The 14,798-nt window shown below is 37.7% G+C and overlaps 1 protein-coding gene across 3 annotated transcripts in view; it reads left to right on the top strand.

Annotated features, from left to right (window-relative positions):
- The window catches only part of LOC127956431 (IQ motif and SEC7 domain-containing protein 3-like), a 115,679-nt gene that overhangs the window by 40,449 nt on the left and 60,432 nt on the right, over positions 1–14,798 (top strand). For all 3 annotated transcript variants that reach the window (XM_052554309.1, XM_052554310.1, XM_052554311.1), the window contains exon 3: positions 13,073–13,532. In XM_052554309.1, coding sequence (XP_052410269.1) covers positions 13,073–13,532 — 460 coding nt within the window. The remainder of the gene's footprint in view (positions 1–13,072; positions 13,533–14,798) is intronic.

Here is a 14,798-nt window from a genome sequence, read left to right on the forward strand (position 1 = left end):
TGCCAACTCAGGCCAGCTTGTACCACACAAGTATGAGAAATGGATTCACTTGGGCTTGTCTGCACATTTCCCGTTAGGACGGGATCCAGAAACAGGCAGTGAATCATAATTGAAATCCTCAAAGTCTCTGCAAACAACAGAAGTCTATAATCCTGCAGGAAGTATTGTGAAGCCCTATGCAAATTCAAATTGAAAACGAAATGAGAACCTATTCTCAGAGGAAGAACTGACTGACAAGGAAGTAGAGCTGACACGGATAGTGTGTAAATGTGCCAGTCAAGAGCTGCCATGGTACCATCAGTCAAATAATAGTAGGAAAAACATGTTGGAATATACCTCACTGGAATAGACGTGTTAAAGTGTTCTGCAATTGCTTTCATATTGTGACAAAGTTCACTGTAGACCAATAAGTTATATAAAGAGAGAGTTGTCCATTTACATTCTCAATATTTTTAAGTGCAGTTCCTTGGTTGACCCTCAGGACATTAACATGTTTTAGGCCAATCACCTGAGCTGCAAATGCCATGTGATTAATCACTCTGGAGTCAAAAAAAATTATGTCACGACAGCATTAAATGAGTGATTATTATTAATTGAATGAACCAGCTCAGACTCAATCGAAAAATGTGCCAACATTTCTGCTAAATTATATTAAATCGATTTTTGCACATTTTGCAACACTTTGAAAGTGAAATGTCCAGTAAGTTGCGTTACAAGTCATGTAACCTTGTCCCTGTAACAGCCCTAAGCTTGTTCCAGTCAGCCAGTCAGAAAAATTTAAGGTGGTTCTCTGCACGTCAGTGATTTTGCTGACATCTCTTTGGAGGGTGGAATTTTTGATTTATTTATTTTGTAGAAAGCTCATGTTTGAAGTCTTGCATAAGTTACCAGGACAACATCACTTACAACAGCCTGAACTAAACCTGCGATGGCATTCAGAACCTGCTTTACTTCTATTATCTGATATGTCAGTAAGCCGGAAATTCGAGAAGATAAAATACCAGGCAGACCTTAATTTTATCTAACCAGAATTGACTGGATGGTGACAGATGGGTGTTTCAATTCAAGTCAAGGTCAGTTTCACCTTGACAGCATTCTGATGTATCCTCATACTAGGCCAATTCTTCTCAAATGCAAGTTTGCTTGCTATTATTTTATTCACTAGGAGTACATTTACCACGTTAAGTTTAGAAAGACTGTATTAGGTGCAACCAAACATATTCATAAAGAACTATTAGGCTATTAGTTAACGTTTTTTTTTTTTTACCTTTCCACATTGGTAATCATGCATAATACATTATGGGAATTAATGGGAATACTTAAAAATTTGACCCATGTATCAAAAACCTCAAATTTGTCAGTGCCAGGCCTGCGTCTATCTTCATTATACTGTCCATTCATGTGAAATGCGCATAGAGACAACAGAATTGCTTGTAATACTGAGTCACTATACTGTTTTTTATGTTTGTGTCCTTTTTCCCCCACTATGATACACCGATTGCATTTCAAACCCAATAATAAAATGTTGAGTCACGGCCTGCCAAATGCATCTGCTTTACTAGACACAGAGAGCAGCTGATTGTCAACTAAATCATGATTCAGTCTTCATCAAAGATGTTCCAACGTGCTGATGTGATGTCACTTTCTCACTGGGCCATGTCTTTGTTGGATATTCATGTCAGTTGCTTATACGTGTCACTTCCTGTCCTGTCACAAGGAGACGGTTGTCAAGATGTGACAAGATGTTAGAAGCCCGAATACACCAGCTGAGAGACTTGAATTTTTTATTTTTTGTATTATTGTAGGAGTGTTTGATCAGAAAATAGCTTTGAATAACTGTAAGTGAGAGGGCTGAATGAAGTAATTTACAGTAATGAAATGTATTATTATATATTTATTTTTTACTGGTTAGGGATTTCATATTATTCGGTCCTTTGGATGTACCAAATCCGATTTTTCAGTCAAGTGGATTTTTAATGCAAAATGTATCTTAAATAATAAGGTTGTACAATAAAAAAAAAAAATACAATAACAAAAGTCAACATATGAAAACATAAATAAGATGTGGTAGATAGATAGACATCAATCAATCAATATTTGAAGAAGATCTCCAATTTAAACTTGAACACATAAAGTATGTAAGGTTAGAGAGGATTTATTTTTATTATTATTATTATTTTTTTTTTTCAACCAATTTTCTTAAAAAACAACAACAACTTTTTTCTATGACATGGCAAGGTTACTTCAGGCAAGAAATACACAATAATATGAAAAAAGAAAAAAAAATTAAAAACAGTTGTTATTTCGTAATTTTTGTTAAAAACATGATGGCTATGCCAGCTGATATTTTTTTTTTTATATATATATATATATGTATTTTTTTTTTTTTCATTTACTTATCCTCTTTTTTGAACCCTTTTTACTTTGGTGTTTGTAGCTTTCCTAATTCCCAGCTCTTTGTGCTCAGTATGGTTCTCGCCATTTTTACTCATTATTCCATCATCCCTTTAGCAATTGAAGTTTCTTTTTTTCCCCACTGTGACCCCACACGACAGATCTCTCTGCGATTTGTGTTTTGCCGTGATAGATGCAGAGCTGATCTGGATTGTTTTATGTGCTCTCAGTTGAATGTACTGTCCCACCTGTTCGTAGGGAATGTGCCACCTGCCAGTGTATTTACTATGACAGCAGACAGTAATCATGCACCTGATGGAACGTACAGAAAGGTTTTTGACCTTAAATATATTAGAAACCACTAAATATACATTGATAATAAAATCAATTATGTTAAATACACACTTTTCCATGCATAAAAATGCCAAATTCCATAAAACCCAAACAGAGCTTTCTACAGACCTTGTAAGGCATTTTGCTACACTTTCACAGTAAAATGTCCATATCCAATGGGCTTAAATGGGCATGTTCAGTTATATACGACACAGATGAACATGGATCTGGCTGTGATTACATTGGTTGTTTTACAGATCACAGCAGTTCAGAAATGAATTGCACATCGCAAGTGCAGTGCTATACCAGGTGGGCTACTGAGCAAGTTTACAATGTCAGAAAAGCCATATGAAGATATAAAATGTATTAATCAAAGTCAAAATGTATTAATTCATGTAATTCATTGACAATCTGCCATTTTAATCATATTTTGACTCAAAAGGAATAAATGTTGTAGGTGTTTTACTCTGACTAGAATTAATTTAAGCTGGAAAACACAACGTATGTTTTTTTTTTTTTTCAGTGCGTTGTTCCCATGTTGATTATTTGAGGTATGAACTGTTGCTTTTCTTCCTCCTCTCTTCCTGACTCATAATCAGACTGTCAGATAACGTTTCCTCTCTTTTGCTCTCCCCCACATTAGCGGCTAATTCCCTCCCTTAGAGTTTAGAGAAGCAAAAAATAGCCTAGCGCAGTTGTGTATACTGACATTTGAATTAACAAAGGTTGATTAATAATGGCTGTGCTTGAGAATTGAGAGTTTAAAAACAAAGCTCAATCTCTGCAATGCAATCAGTGATACTGTAGTTCACCCAAATATGAAAGTTTTACTTCAGTCTATAATGGCTTACACTTCACTGCAGTGTTATGACATAAACTCGAGAGAAAAGGTTGCATCGCCATCATTTTTTGGATCATTTATTTTATTTCAGCTCATAAGCCCACATCATGTGTTATTTACAAATGGACTCAAATGTAAATTGTGAAGTTGTGAGTCCCTACTGTTCCATTGAGCCTGGACTATACCTGCTTTGGCTGGACTCAACCTTCATTGTGCCAAGACTGGCCAAATCCTTCCAAAAACTAAACAGCTGAATGTCTTACGTTGGTCACATTTTATTATTTTACTTTACCGTGTCGGGAGTATTTTATTTTTATTAATAAAATATTCTTAAATTACAGAATGTAGGTACATCTAAATCAAAATATTGCTGTTTGTTTAAGCAACCCATTCAATCTGGCAAGTGGCTGCTCTGTCTTTAATGCTTTTCTCTTCTTTTTTGGTGCTTTGATACTTTGATACTGATGCACTTTTTGGAGCTTGACAGACACAGTTACCATCATCACATCTGGCATTCATCTCCTTATCTATTTTACCAAAGAAAACAATTATCAAAAAGGTTTGGAGTGACATTATGGTAAGCCAATTGTGACATAACTTTTATTGTTGGTCAGCTATTCCTTATAACCCTTGCCATTTGTCTAGGGGTTTTCTTTGTCTTTACCCTAAAAAAAATCACCTTTATTAGTAAAAATAAATAAATAATTCCAAATGTGACTCAGCAAAACATTGTATCAGTCCCAGAAAAGCAGTGCTATTTATAAGAGAGCAGAAGTGGGTATAAAAAGAAGAAACATTAGACTTGCAGCATTGCTCTATTTGTGTCAAAAAACTGTAGAGCCCAATGCTTTTGTGTGAAAGTGCTCATGTGAGTTATTTTATGTGCTTCATTATACATTGTCATGTCATTCAAATATATGTGTGTGTGTGTTTGTCGGAAATGTGTCTGAATTTAGCTACTTCCTTGTGTATATGTGAGTAGAATATAAACATTTTATAATGTACTCCAGTGAAATGTCACTAGTCTGTAAATAACTCCTGGTCTCACTTTGATGAAGAGAGGTTATTTATTTTTGGGACCTGGCATATTGCCGTAGCCATCTATTACCATAACGCTGATGTCCGCACTTCAGCATGCTCATTACTGATGCAGTTTGTCTCATTCACACATCATGCACCATCAGTCAGGTCAAGGGCTTGACCTTCATCCATCAATCCAGCAATCAAACTCGCAACTGTTTATATTTTTTGGGTATTTCCAACAATGTTCATGTAGAGAGACCTTCCTGAACTCTGTGGGAAAGTAGCTCTCCAGGAACAGGGTTGAAGACAAGGGGTCAGCTCCTTTTTTCCACATATGGGACACTATGCTATCTCATTTTGTGTAATGGTTAATTCAAGACGACCTTTTCTATGCATTTGTCTCGTGTTCGAACACAGTCAAGGGCCCCACAGTTTTTGCTTTGTAACTGTTATAATAGTGGAAATGAATGTTGAGATACTGAAAAAGCCGAAACAGGAAATTCTGGACGTTTCAAATGTTGCATTTTAAACACTAGAGAAAGTTGAAACAGGTCAAACAATTGCAAAAACTATTCAACTCAAACAATTATTTGTGATTAGTGCCTAAGGATTTTTTAAACAATGTAAAAATAGTACTGATGTATATTCTAATGCAACATAATGACAATTCGTAACATTTTACATTTAGGCAAATTGGTGGTTAATTTCTATAAACTTGTAGGATCTCATCTGTACCCTTTCACATGATCTGCTTACGTCCCACTGATGGTTCGAATTTATATAAATAAAACTAGAAACGCATGTTTGTGTGCAAATAACATTATTTGAAATCATACAAAATTGCCGTCTCGTAAAAAATAGTAATGTGTTTATGTGAGACGGGGTTGCATATTAGGTGACTTTGAAAGCAGTAAACTCTAATATGACTGACTTTAAGCAACTTTCGGGAGTAAGAGCACTTTTCCCCCCCAGTCTGTCTGGAAAAAAAGACAGATTTACGACATTTAGGTTGATACAATAAGCGCTTTTTGAGGAAGTTTGCAAACTTAACAATATTAAATCTACAGAGTTTGGTTTATGACTTCCACATCATTATTTAAATTTGTTTTTCTATTGGATTATGTACATAGGAGCAACAAACAAACTTTGACGGATTGCTTTATATGTGGATCAGAATCAGGGGTGTTTCCTCTGAGGACGCAAGAGAGGCAGTGGCTCCTCAAAACAATTGGGGGAGAAAATACGGTAAATCCACGGTACAAAAATGAACAATGCAAACATTATGAAATATGTCTATAAATCACTTTTCTAAGGTGACAGTGTCCAACAGCCACGCCATGCATTAAAGTTACAGCCAGAGGCCATGTTTTTCTTGCCTCCACTGAGCCAATTGAGTTTTAAACATCTCTTAAAGCATGCATTGGGTTAGGTGGGTGGCAAATGAGACTGACTGGGGAAAAGTCACATGAGAGGATGCAATTCTTCCATTGCACTGTGATTTGATCAAATTTGTTTTGACTGGGATTGATTGGTTGATAAATTCCCCCCAGTCGGTGCACATTACGTATCCGCATTATGGTGTGAATTACTAAATGATGGTGTTGAAGGAAGTCTAAGTAAACAACACACCAACTTAGATATCACCACTTTACGTCACATTTAAATCCATGTGAGCTTTAATGACAAATGAAATGTTGACTATTAAAGTTACAAAAGTGATTAAAATGTGCTTGTTGCTTGCAATTATGATTTATAAAATCAGAATTTCAGGATATAACCTGGTTATAAAATCAGAATTGCGAGATTTAAACTCAGAATTCTTGATATTTTTTTGAAGAATTGCCAGTTTATATCTCAAAGTTCTGAGATAAAAAGTTAGACACAAGTTATATAATTGTGAGATTAAAAGTTGGAATTTTGAAATCAGAAATTGGCTTCCTTATGGTATATGCTCCAAAATGTTCCAGATTTTGTCATCTAGTCAAAAGTCTGCTTTATTATTATTATTTAATTTTTTTTATTTTTTATTCATGGTTCATTATCAAACGCAATCTATTACAGATGTGTTATAACTTGAGATCTTAGATCTTTATTCATGTCAAATAGTTGTTCAAAGATTTAGAGAATTACAAATATTGTAATGGTCAGAGAGGATCCAAAAGCACATATCTAGCATAATAAATAGTAAACCTTTATGAAAGCAGATTTCCCTCAGGGTTGCGTGGTGAATGAATTCACTTTGAGCCATGTTATTGCTTAGTCAATATTCATCCTGTTGGGTTATGGCTTTAAAAATGTATCTATTCCCTAGATGCAATGAATGATGTTCAAAAGTAATCTATCTAGAAAGATGAATTACTGATGACGTCGGCACTTTTTACTAATAAGAACACTGAGAAATCAATCTCTGGATCTGAGGTTGGATGTCAGTATCTTAATCCTTATGCAGTCTCATAACCTCTGGTCATATTTTAAATAAAGGTTTCTGCATGTTTTTCGGTTATAGCAGCATCCTATGACATAAAAATTTGTCTTTATAATAAAAGAAGATGTATAATTGATGTGGTTGTTCAGTCGGGGAGTTCTTGGTCAGACCTTCGGCTATTAATCAACAAAGGATGATTACAGTAGCTTTGAGAAAGTTGCACAAGGTCAAATTTAGAGAGAAAAAAGTAGCTCATGGCAATGATAGGAAATTAGGGGAAATAATACAACATGAGAAAATATACAAAATAAATAAATAAAAGCCTATTTTAAAGAGTTTGAAAATTAGAACCAATTGCAGCATTATAGAATTGCATATAATATAATCCTGGCAACCACATATCTATTGATTGTGACTGGTAAGATTTTTAACTCCATTTAACTATAAGTGGTAAGAGCCACACACTATAAAACGCCACATTTAGATGATTATACAGACTCTTTCTTATCGTAAGAGTCTCTTTTGCAGTTTAATAATCACACAAGGCCATATCGCTTCCATTGTGCAGGACTGAATCATAGAACCATGAAGCCAGGGGCATAAATATAGGAAGGCCCTCCAAACCCACACGAAACATGTTGCCTTTGTTCAATTATTTAGCCCTTCATAGGATTTACATCTCCGTAAAAGGTGATGTTAAGAACAGTGAAATTTTCAGAAACATATGTGGTATATAATTGTGTGGAGCATTAAGGACACGTTTGCAGCTGTTGAAACTTCATCACACCACTTCAGAAATGATGTGTAATTTACATGTTACAAATGGTTTTACACTTCAACTCTTTTGTATGGATTTGTAAGGAATTACATGCTAGATGAGCTAGTGCTTGGATAGGGCTGATAAAATGTCCTCCCAACAGCCACAGTCTCATAATAATAATAATTAGTATTTTTACAGGCTGCCAAGAGTGCAGTTGTAGTTGAAGTCCTACTTATTGTGGGTGGATACATTTTGTGTAAAAAAAAAACAAAAAAAAAACCCTTCTCTCTGCAGGCACTTGAGCTGCTTTTGTGACAGTGCGGGGGCTGGAGCAGCAGGGAGTCACATACACGCAGAAACACACACACACACCCCTCAGAACTACAGGAGCATGGATTCATCCCCCACATGCTCACTAATGCCCGCACTGTGTCGCAGTAGTAAAGGAAGCAGTAGTTGGTGCAATATGCACAATTCCCATCTGTGAGAGTGGTGAGCTGCCGCTGCAGTCTCTGCTGCGATCTGAGGAAACACGGAAAATTGTGGGTACTTTGCCAGTTTCAAACCTCTCCACAGTTTGTGTCTCTTCTCAAAGTTCATCCGCTCTGCAGTGATTCCCAGGAAACTGTGGTGCTTGAGCTAGAAAAACACATACTGTTTAAAATCTGTTATTATTTTATTCTCACATTTTAAATATGTGTAATTATAATAATAATAATAAGAAGAAGAAGAAGAAGCAGTTAATTTATTTGATTTATCATGTGTTATTAATTTGGAAACGGTCCCTGCACAACTAAGATCAAATTTGCCTTCATTAGGATCAAAGTATCAGCTGCCAATGAAAAAACAAAACAACAACCAATGACCTGTTACTTTAAATTAGGACATTTTCATTATTTAAGGGCACATTTGATTATATTCTGTTTCAACAGTATGTGATAAAAAATGTGTTACAGATATTTAATGCCCCTCAATAATCCCATGCTAGCCACATATATACATATATTTCCCATGCTTTTAGTATCAAAGTTTTTGGGGCTATTGGCGAACAATTTGACATTCAACTTGAACTGAAATTCGACTTTGATGACTATATTTCACTGTGACCTCTAATAAATCACACATTAAAATTGCTAAACTGTTTTGTGTTAGCAATGTTACAGTGTAAATATAAAACATTAATTACCATATTTTCCCAAGACAGACATGACATTTTGAGCTGTAGCAAAAAAAGAAAGAAAGAAAGAAAGAACAGGAAGGGTGAGCAGGAAGGGTGAGCAGGAAGAACGGGAAGGGTGAGCACGGTGGGGAAATGAATAAGAGAATAAAAGGGGATGAAAGTGATAGAAGAAAATAACATTTTGATACTTTGCTAAGCCAGCTGAGAATTGAGAATAGGTTCAAATGAGAAAAAAAAAATAGAAATAAAAAATACAACAAAGTAGATGACAGAAAAAAAGCATAAACATAGAAAAGGAGAGCAAGAGAGGGGGGTTCATGTAAGTTTAACTGAAGCTTCAACCCATATACACAGCACTTCACTTGCTTTTATTGTCATGGTACACACACACTGTCTATAACACTGTGTGTGCTTGTGGATGTTTAGCATGGCATGGCACCAGCCTTTTTTATAGTCTCATTTGGACTGCGTGTTTGTGTGTTGTCTAGTTTACACACTTGGTTTTTCGATTTCCCAGCTGCCCCATGACTTCTCGACCCTGCATACCTGCTCTTACATCCTCTCACCCCTTCTGTCGCACTTTGTTTTCTCTCAGTCTGTCCTCAGGAGAACAATGTGGCTGCATTCAATAAAAAAGAAAGAAAGAAAGAAAGCATAAAGTAAGAAAATAAACATTACCCAGTTGCTTCAGCAGTTGGAAACATAAAACCAACAAGAAAAAAGTAAAAGGCAAGACCCCAAATTTTTTTTTTAGACAATAAGCACTCCATGTTTTTAGCACTATCTATTTTTGCTCCCTAGCTTTGCCACCTGCTGAGAGGAAGCTTTATTTCAACATCTATTATTAACAGCTTCCACTTCTTTTGAATTTTCAGATAGAATGGATTCATCTTACACAGTTATGCTTCAGTCCACTGGACTGACTCTAAGTGCTTAGCAATCGTAAAATATGGAGCACAGTTTCACTTTAAATGTGAAGTATGTAATCTGTGCACCCTATAGCATCACCAAACAGACCTATGCCATTGGTTGGCCAAATTGGTGGTTCTATCCCAAAAAAACGATTGATTTTATCTAAAAATGCTTTGTTGTAATGTTTAGGAAGCTCAAACAAACAGAGCACTACTGAGCAGCCCTGGATATTTTCTAGCATATTTATAGTTGAAGAAATAGTTGTCTTCATCTTCCAATATGTAACTTATATCTATTGCTGAGCTTCAACAAGTGCTTTTTCTTTTTCTCGTATTCAGAGAGGATGAATGAATTAGCAGTATTTTCTCCTTGAACAAGCTCTCCGCTTTTCACTTTTATTCTTTCAATCCTTCCCCCTTGGGGATATCCTGTGTGCGTGTGCCATGTTGCATACGCTGCCTGTAATGTTCTGATTTCGTGCTCACTGACTCCTGTCTTATCGCCTTAGCCATTTCTGGAAGGAGTTGATCTTTTTCGTCCCTTTCAATCCCGCCGGCGATGCCACAAACACTTGTTGAAATAAGATACAGGCAGTGGTCATACCACAAACCATGTTCAACATGAGAGTCTTCTGAGTCCTAATTTCCCAGTACTGCTAGGTCAATTCCTGCATATATGCTTTTAAACCCCTGTTGTGTTTTAGTATGTTGGTCTATTAGCTAGTGGGTGGTTTTATTTTTAGTGTCCCTGCACTCTATACTGACTGGTGTCTACCAAAGAACCAAAACAAAACAAAAAAGTATGAAATTTTAAAATGGTGAAATCTGTTCTTTTTATCCTAGAGAAAACACAAGAATCTGCTCTAAACCTTGTGAGCTTAAAGAAGCAGATCTACAGTACTGTTTAGTGCGTACATAGACAACTAGCTTTGAAGGCAGCATCCTAATACAATGTAACCTCATAAGTAACTGATTTCAAACACTCTGCTTGGCAGCACTTTTGGACAATGCAAACAGCACTCCTCATGTGAAGAACAAGCATTGGGAGACATGCTAGCATCTTAAGTTTAATTTTTTTTCTCAGTTTGTCTGCCAATTTGGATTTATTTTCCCAAATGCAGTGTTGCCTTTTTATTTTTTTGGCCAAAAAGCCAACAGCATTTTCAAGCTAGGCATCTCACTACATTTTGGAGTTGCCACTTTTCTTTGCCCACTAACTAACTACTAATTCCTAAAATACCTCCTCTCCCTCCAAATCTCTGTGCCATCCTCGCTTGCTGTTCTTTGGGAAAACATTGTCTATCAAACATCAAATCCGCTTCCATTTACAATCAGCAGCTTTTTTTTGCTTTGTCGCCCCCATTGCCATGTAATCTGGATGGAAAGATAATTGAGTTTCGCTGCTTCATGCATACATTGATGCCAACAGAGCCTTTTAAAAGCCGGTCTGTGTGCAGAACTCTGACTATGACCTGTCCTGGTCCACTAGCACTCTGTGATATTAGACTGCGCTTAGACAAATGCATACAGCCTGAGTGCTCCCAATGCCTCTCTCTGCCTCACACATACACAATCAGACTCACTCATGCTAAAAGAAAGAACCATGTGAGTGGGTAGGGGACGCAAGGGACTGAAAAGGTAGAACCCGGAAAGAAAAACATGCAGGGATGGGTATAAATGAAGAGAGTGATCTAATGTGACGTGGAGAAATAGAGAATTTTAAACAGAGAGCGTGATAAAAGGCAAAAGATCTACAGTCTCTAATTAGTATCAGCCTACCACTTTAAAATCAAAACAAAAGCCCCTACTGTCAACCACATCCTGATGATTCAACCCAAAGGCTTAAAGAGTCTTAAATCTGGGGCTTTAGGTAGACCGCTGGTGTATGGGACAACCCCGCTTTCCTTCATGGGAAAATTAGCTCAATGTAGCCTGGTACAATTTGTCTTCTGTACATTGCAGATAATTTTCATTGTCAGAAGCGTGACATGCCACACAAAGGTGTATTTACAGTAGTTACATTTACATGGAGCCTAATAATGTAAAAGCTTTGTTGGCATATTTTTAGGTTTGCTAGAAATTGGGACAATAATGGTGGGTCATGAGTCGAGTTTCCTAAAATCTGTAGTCAGCAGACTGTTGCTTTCTCTGAAGCCCCTTTCACACTGCCATTCCGGCAAATACAGGGGTAAAGTGTTCCTGCAATTGGTCCCTGGTCGCTAGATTTGGCACTTTCACACTGCCAGTGATGACCCGTGCTTTCACACACAATCCTTGAAGATCCCGTAACGACACGTGACATCAGCGCATGACGTGTAATGTACGAGTCGACAATGCTAGGCATGTTATACTTTCACTGAAGCAAGCAAACGATCTCGGCGTCAGGGCAGAAAGTGAGGAACTAACTGATCTCTGCTTCATTACAGTTTGCACATATGTTTTCGTCGCGAATGTTGATCTTCCTTCAAAACAGCCGGTAAAAGAGTCGCGCGATAACGCGCGTCATCACTTCGATACGGAATTAGATATGGCTTTTGTACACACAGCGCTCGTCCCGGGTCGAACCCCGCAATGTTACTAGGTCCCCGACCCGGGTAATCAATTCCGGGACGTGGTTGCTTTCACACAGAAGGCGACCCGGCAATGTTCCAGAAATATTGCGGGTCCGACGTGCAGTGTGAAAGGGGCTTGACAGAACCATTCAGAGGGCTCACAAGTTTCTCACTGTTATGCCTAAACTGACAATAAATTGACACTAGTTTTTGGATAAGGTTTCACCTCAGGTTTAGCAGGGGGTCCAAAAGATTTGCAAGAATTAGCCTGAACAATTCCATCGCTATATCAGGTCACAGATTAACACTGCAATAATGAGCAGTTAATGTACCACACTGATAGCTGCATGACTGTGTCTGTCATGTCTCTGTGTGTCACATGTTGGGTGTCGCAAATCACTGTGTGTCCCACCCACCCCCTCTGGTTGTCTGGTAACTCTCAAGTCCATCCTGGAATGGACACTATGGGCTTTGGCCCCAAGACAATCGCTTCATCTCTTTCTCTTTGCCCTGAAGGGCACAGTTGATGAGAGAAAAGGGAGGGAGAGATTGACATTGACCCACCCCTAGGCCACGCCCCCCTGAGCTGGAGGACAAGGTCAAATAGTGCCTGGGCTGCAGGCTGACTCTTCGTTTTCTCCTCCTTTCTGCAGTGAAGAGCCACCTCCTCCTTCTTCCATTACAACACCATCACCTGCTGCATCTCCATCCCCTGGGGTTACTTCCACCAGTGCCACCCAGCCCGAGGTCCAGGTGGCAACTCAGGTTGCAGGGAACAATGTGACATCTGTCGATTCAGGAGGGGGAAATGAGGATCGAGATGAAGGTGAAGTGCAAGAGAGAGAGAGAGCAGAAGTGGAGGAGGAAGAAGTGAGGGTACAAGAGATTGAACGAGAGGAAGAGAAACCCGAGGCTCAACCACCACAACCAGTGCAGGAAGAGGTGAAGAAGGAGACAGAGGAGCAGGAAAAGGAAACAGCAAGTACGGGAGGCACAGGAAGGAGGCCAAGCTTGCATCACACTGCTTCGCCAATCAGAGTACAGAGGAATGGAACATGCAGCCACTCCACCACCTCCGACTATGAACTCTCGCTCGACCTCAAAAACAAACAGGTAGGGAGCAAGGCGCTGTTGGATGACAGTCTTGAGGACGTGTGAATGTATGCTTGAGGCTCTTGAGGACTGGCTGCTGTGCTTCCGATGGTTGCTTTTAGTGGCTGAGTGAGTTGGAATGTGTTGAAGTTGGTAAAGGCCGCTGGACCTTTTTGGAATGGGATGTTTACAGGTTGATCATCCATCCTCATCTCATACACATCCATTACTATCTCCATCAGCTTTCTAACCTATCATAAGGCCTACATGGAAACTGCACTGAATTCTTTGGAATTATGATAAAATATCTGAAGTGGAGTTGAAGAGTATTGGAGGCCGTTCACTCAAGGTGTGCTCTTGCATTAAAATCACTGACATGAAATTGTACATAATGTGTATGTATAGCCATATCAGCTACTAATATATATGTATACCAAAAGAGAACCATTTGTGAAGCATTTAAACTATTTTTAAGCTGGCATAGCATTTTATTATAACGCATTCAGGATCGAACATATGTCTTGTGGATGTTTACGTACAGTAAGTCAACAATGAAAAGAAAACAAATGCAAGAACACAATCTTGGCAAATTGCCACATACACTTCAAATTAGCCACAATAAATGTAAGGGACAGGAGAAATCTGGAGCTTTCTATGAAACTCACAGATTCTGTGCAGGCCTGCCAGTCATTTTTATTGCATTGTTTGGGGACTGATTATCAACTGATTAGTGATTTGCACCTCTCTAATTCTGTGCCAAAACCCGGTTAACTGCCTACCTAAACAGCATTTTAAGAAATCATAGGTATGCACAATAAGCATCTGCTGTTCCAGAAAGTAGGCAGCATGTTTATGCTTATATTATGTTAGCCTCATTTGGCCAAATACTAAAATACATTGCAACAAGCACCAAGATGACGGATGAGTCAAGTAAAATGTAAATTAAATACAATTAATTAATTAATTAATTATGTAATTAAAACAATTTACCTATTTGAACTATTTTACCAATATTTATGTGGGCTCCGGTGTTTTTATGTTTTATTTGTGTTATTTTTTTTGTTTTAAACTTATTAGAGTATCGCATTTGTTAGCTTAGGAGCATGCTAATGTCAAACATGGTCACACCTTATTTTACGATCAAATTCTTGCTATTAACAAACAATTAACTACGACTTTTGTGTCAATAAACTCCTAATTTGATGCTTATTAATAGTTACATTAGAGATATAGAATATGCTCATGCAGAATATGTGCTTTATAAGTGCTAATAAATAGCCATTATGT

Source organism: Carassius gibelio, chromosome B4, assembly GCF_023724105.1.
Source record: "Carassius gibelio isolate Cgi1373 ecotype wild population from Czech Republic chromosome B4, carGib1.2-hapl.c, whole genome shotgun sequence".
NCBI classification, from domain to species: Eukaryota; Metazoa; Chordata; class Actinopteri; order Cypriniformes; family Cyprinidae; genus Carassius; species Carassius gibelio.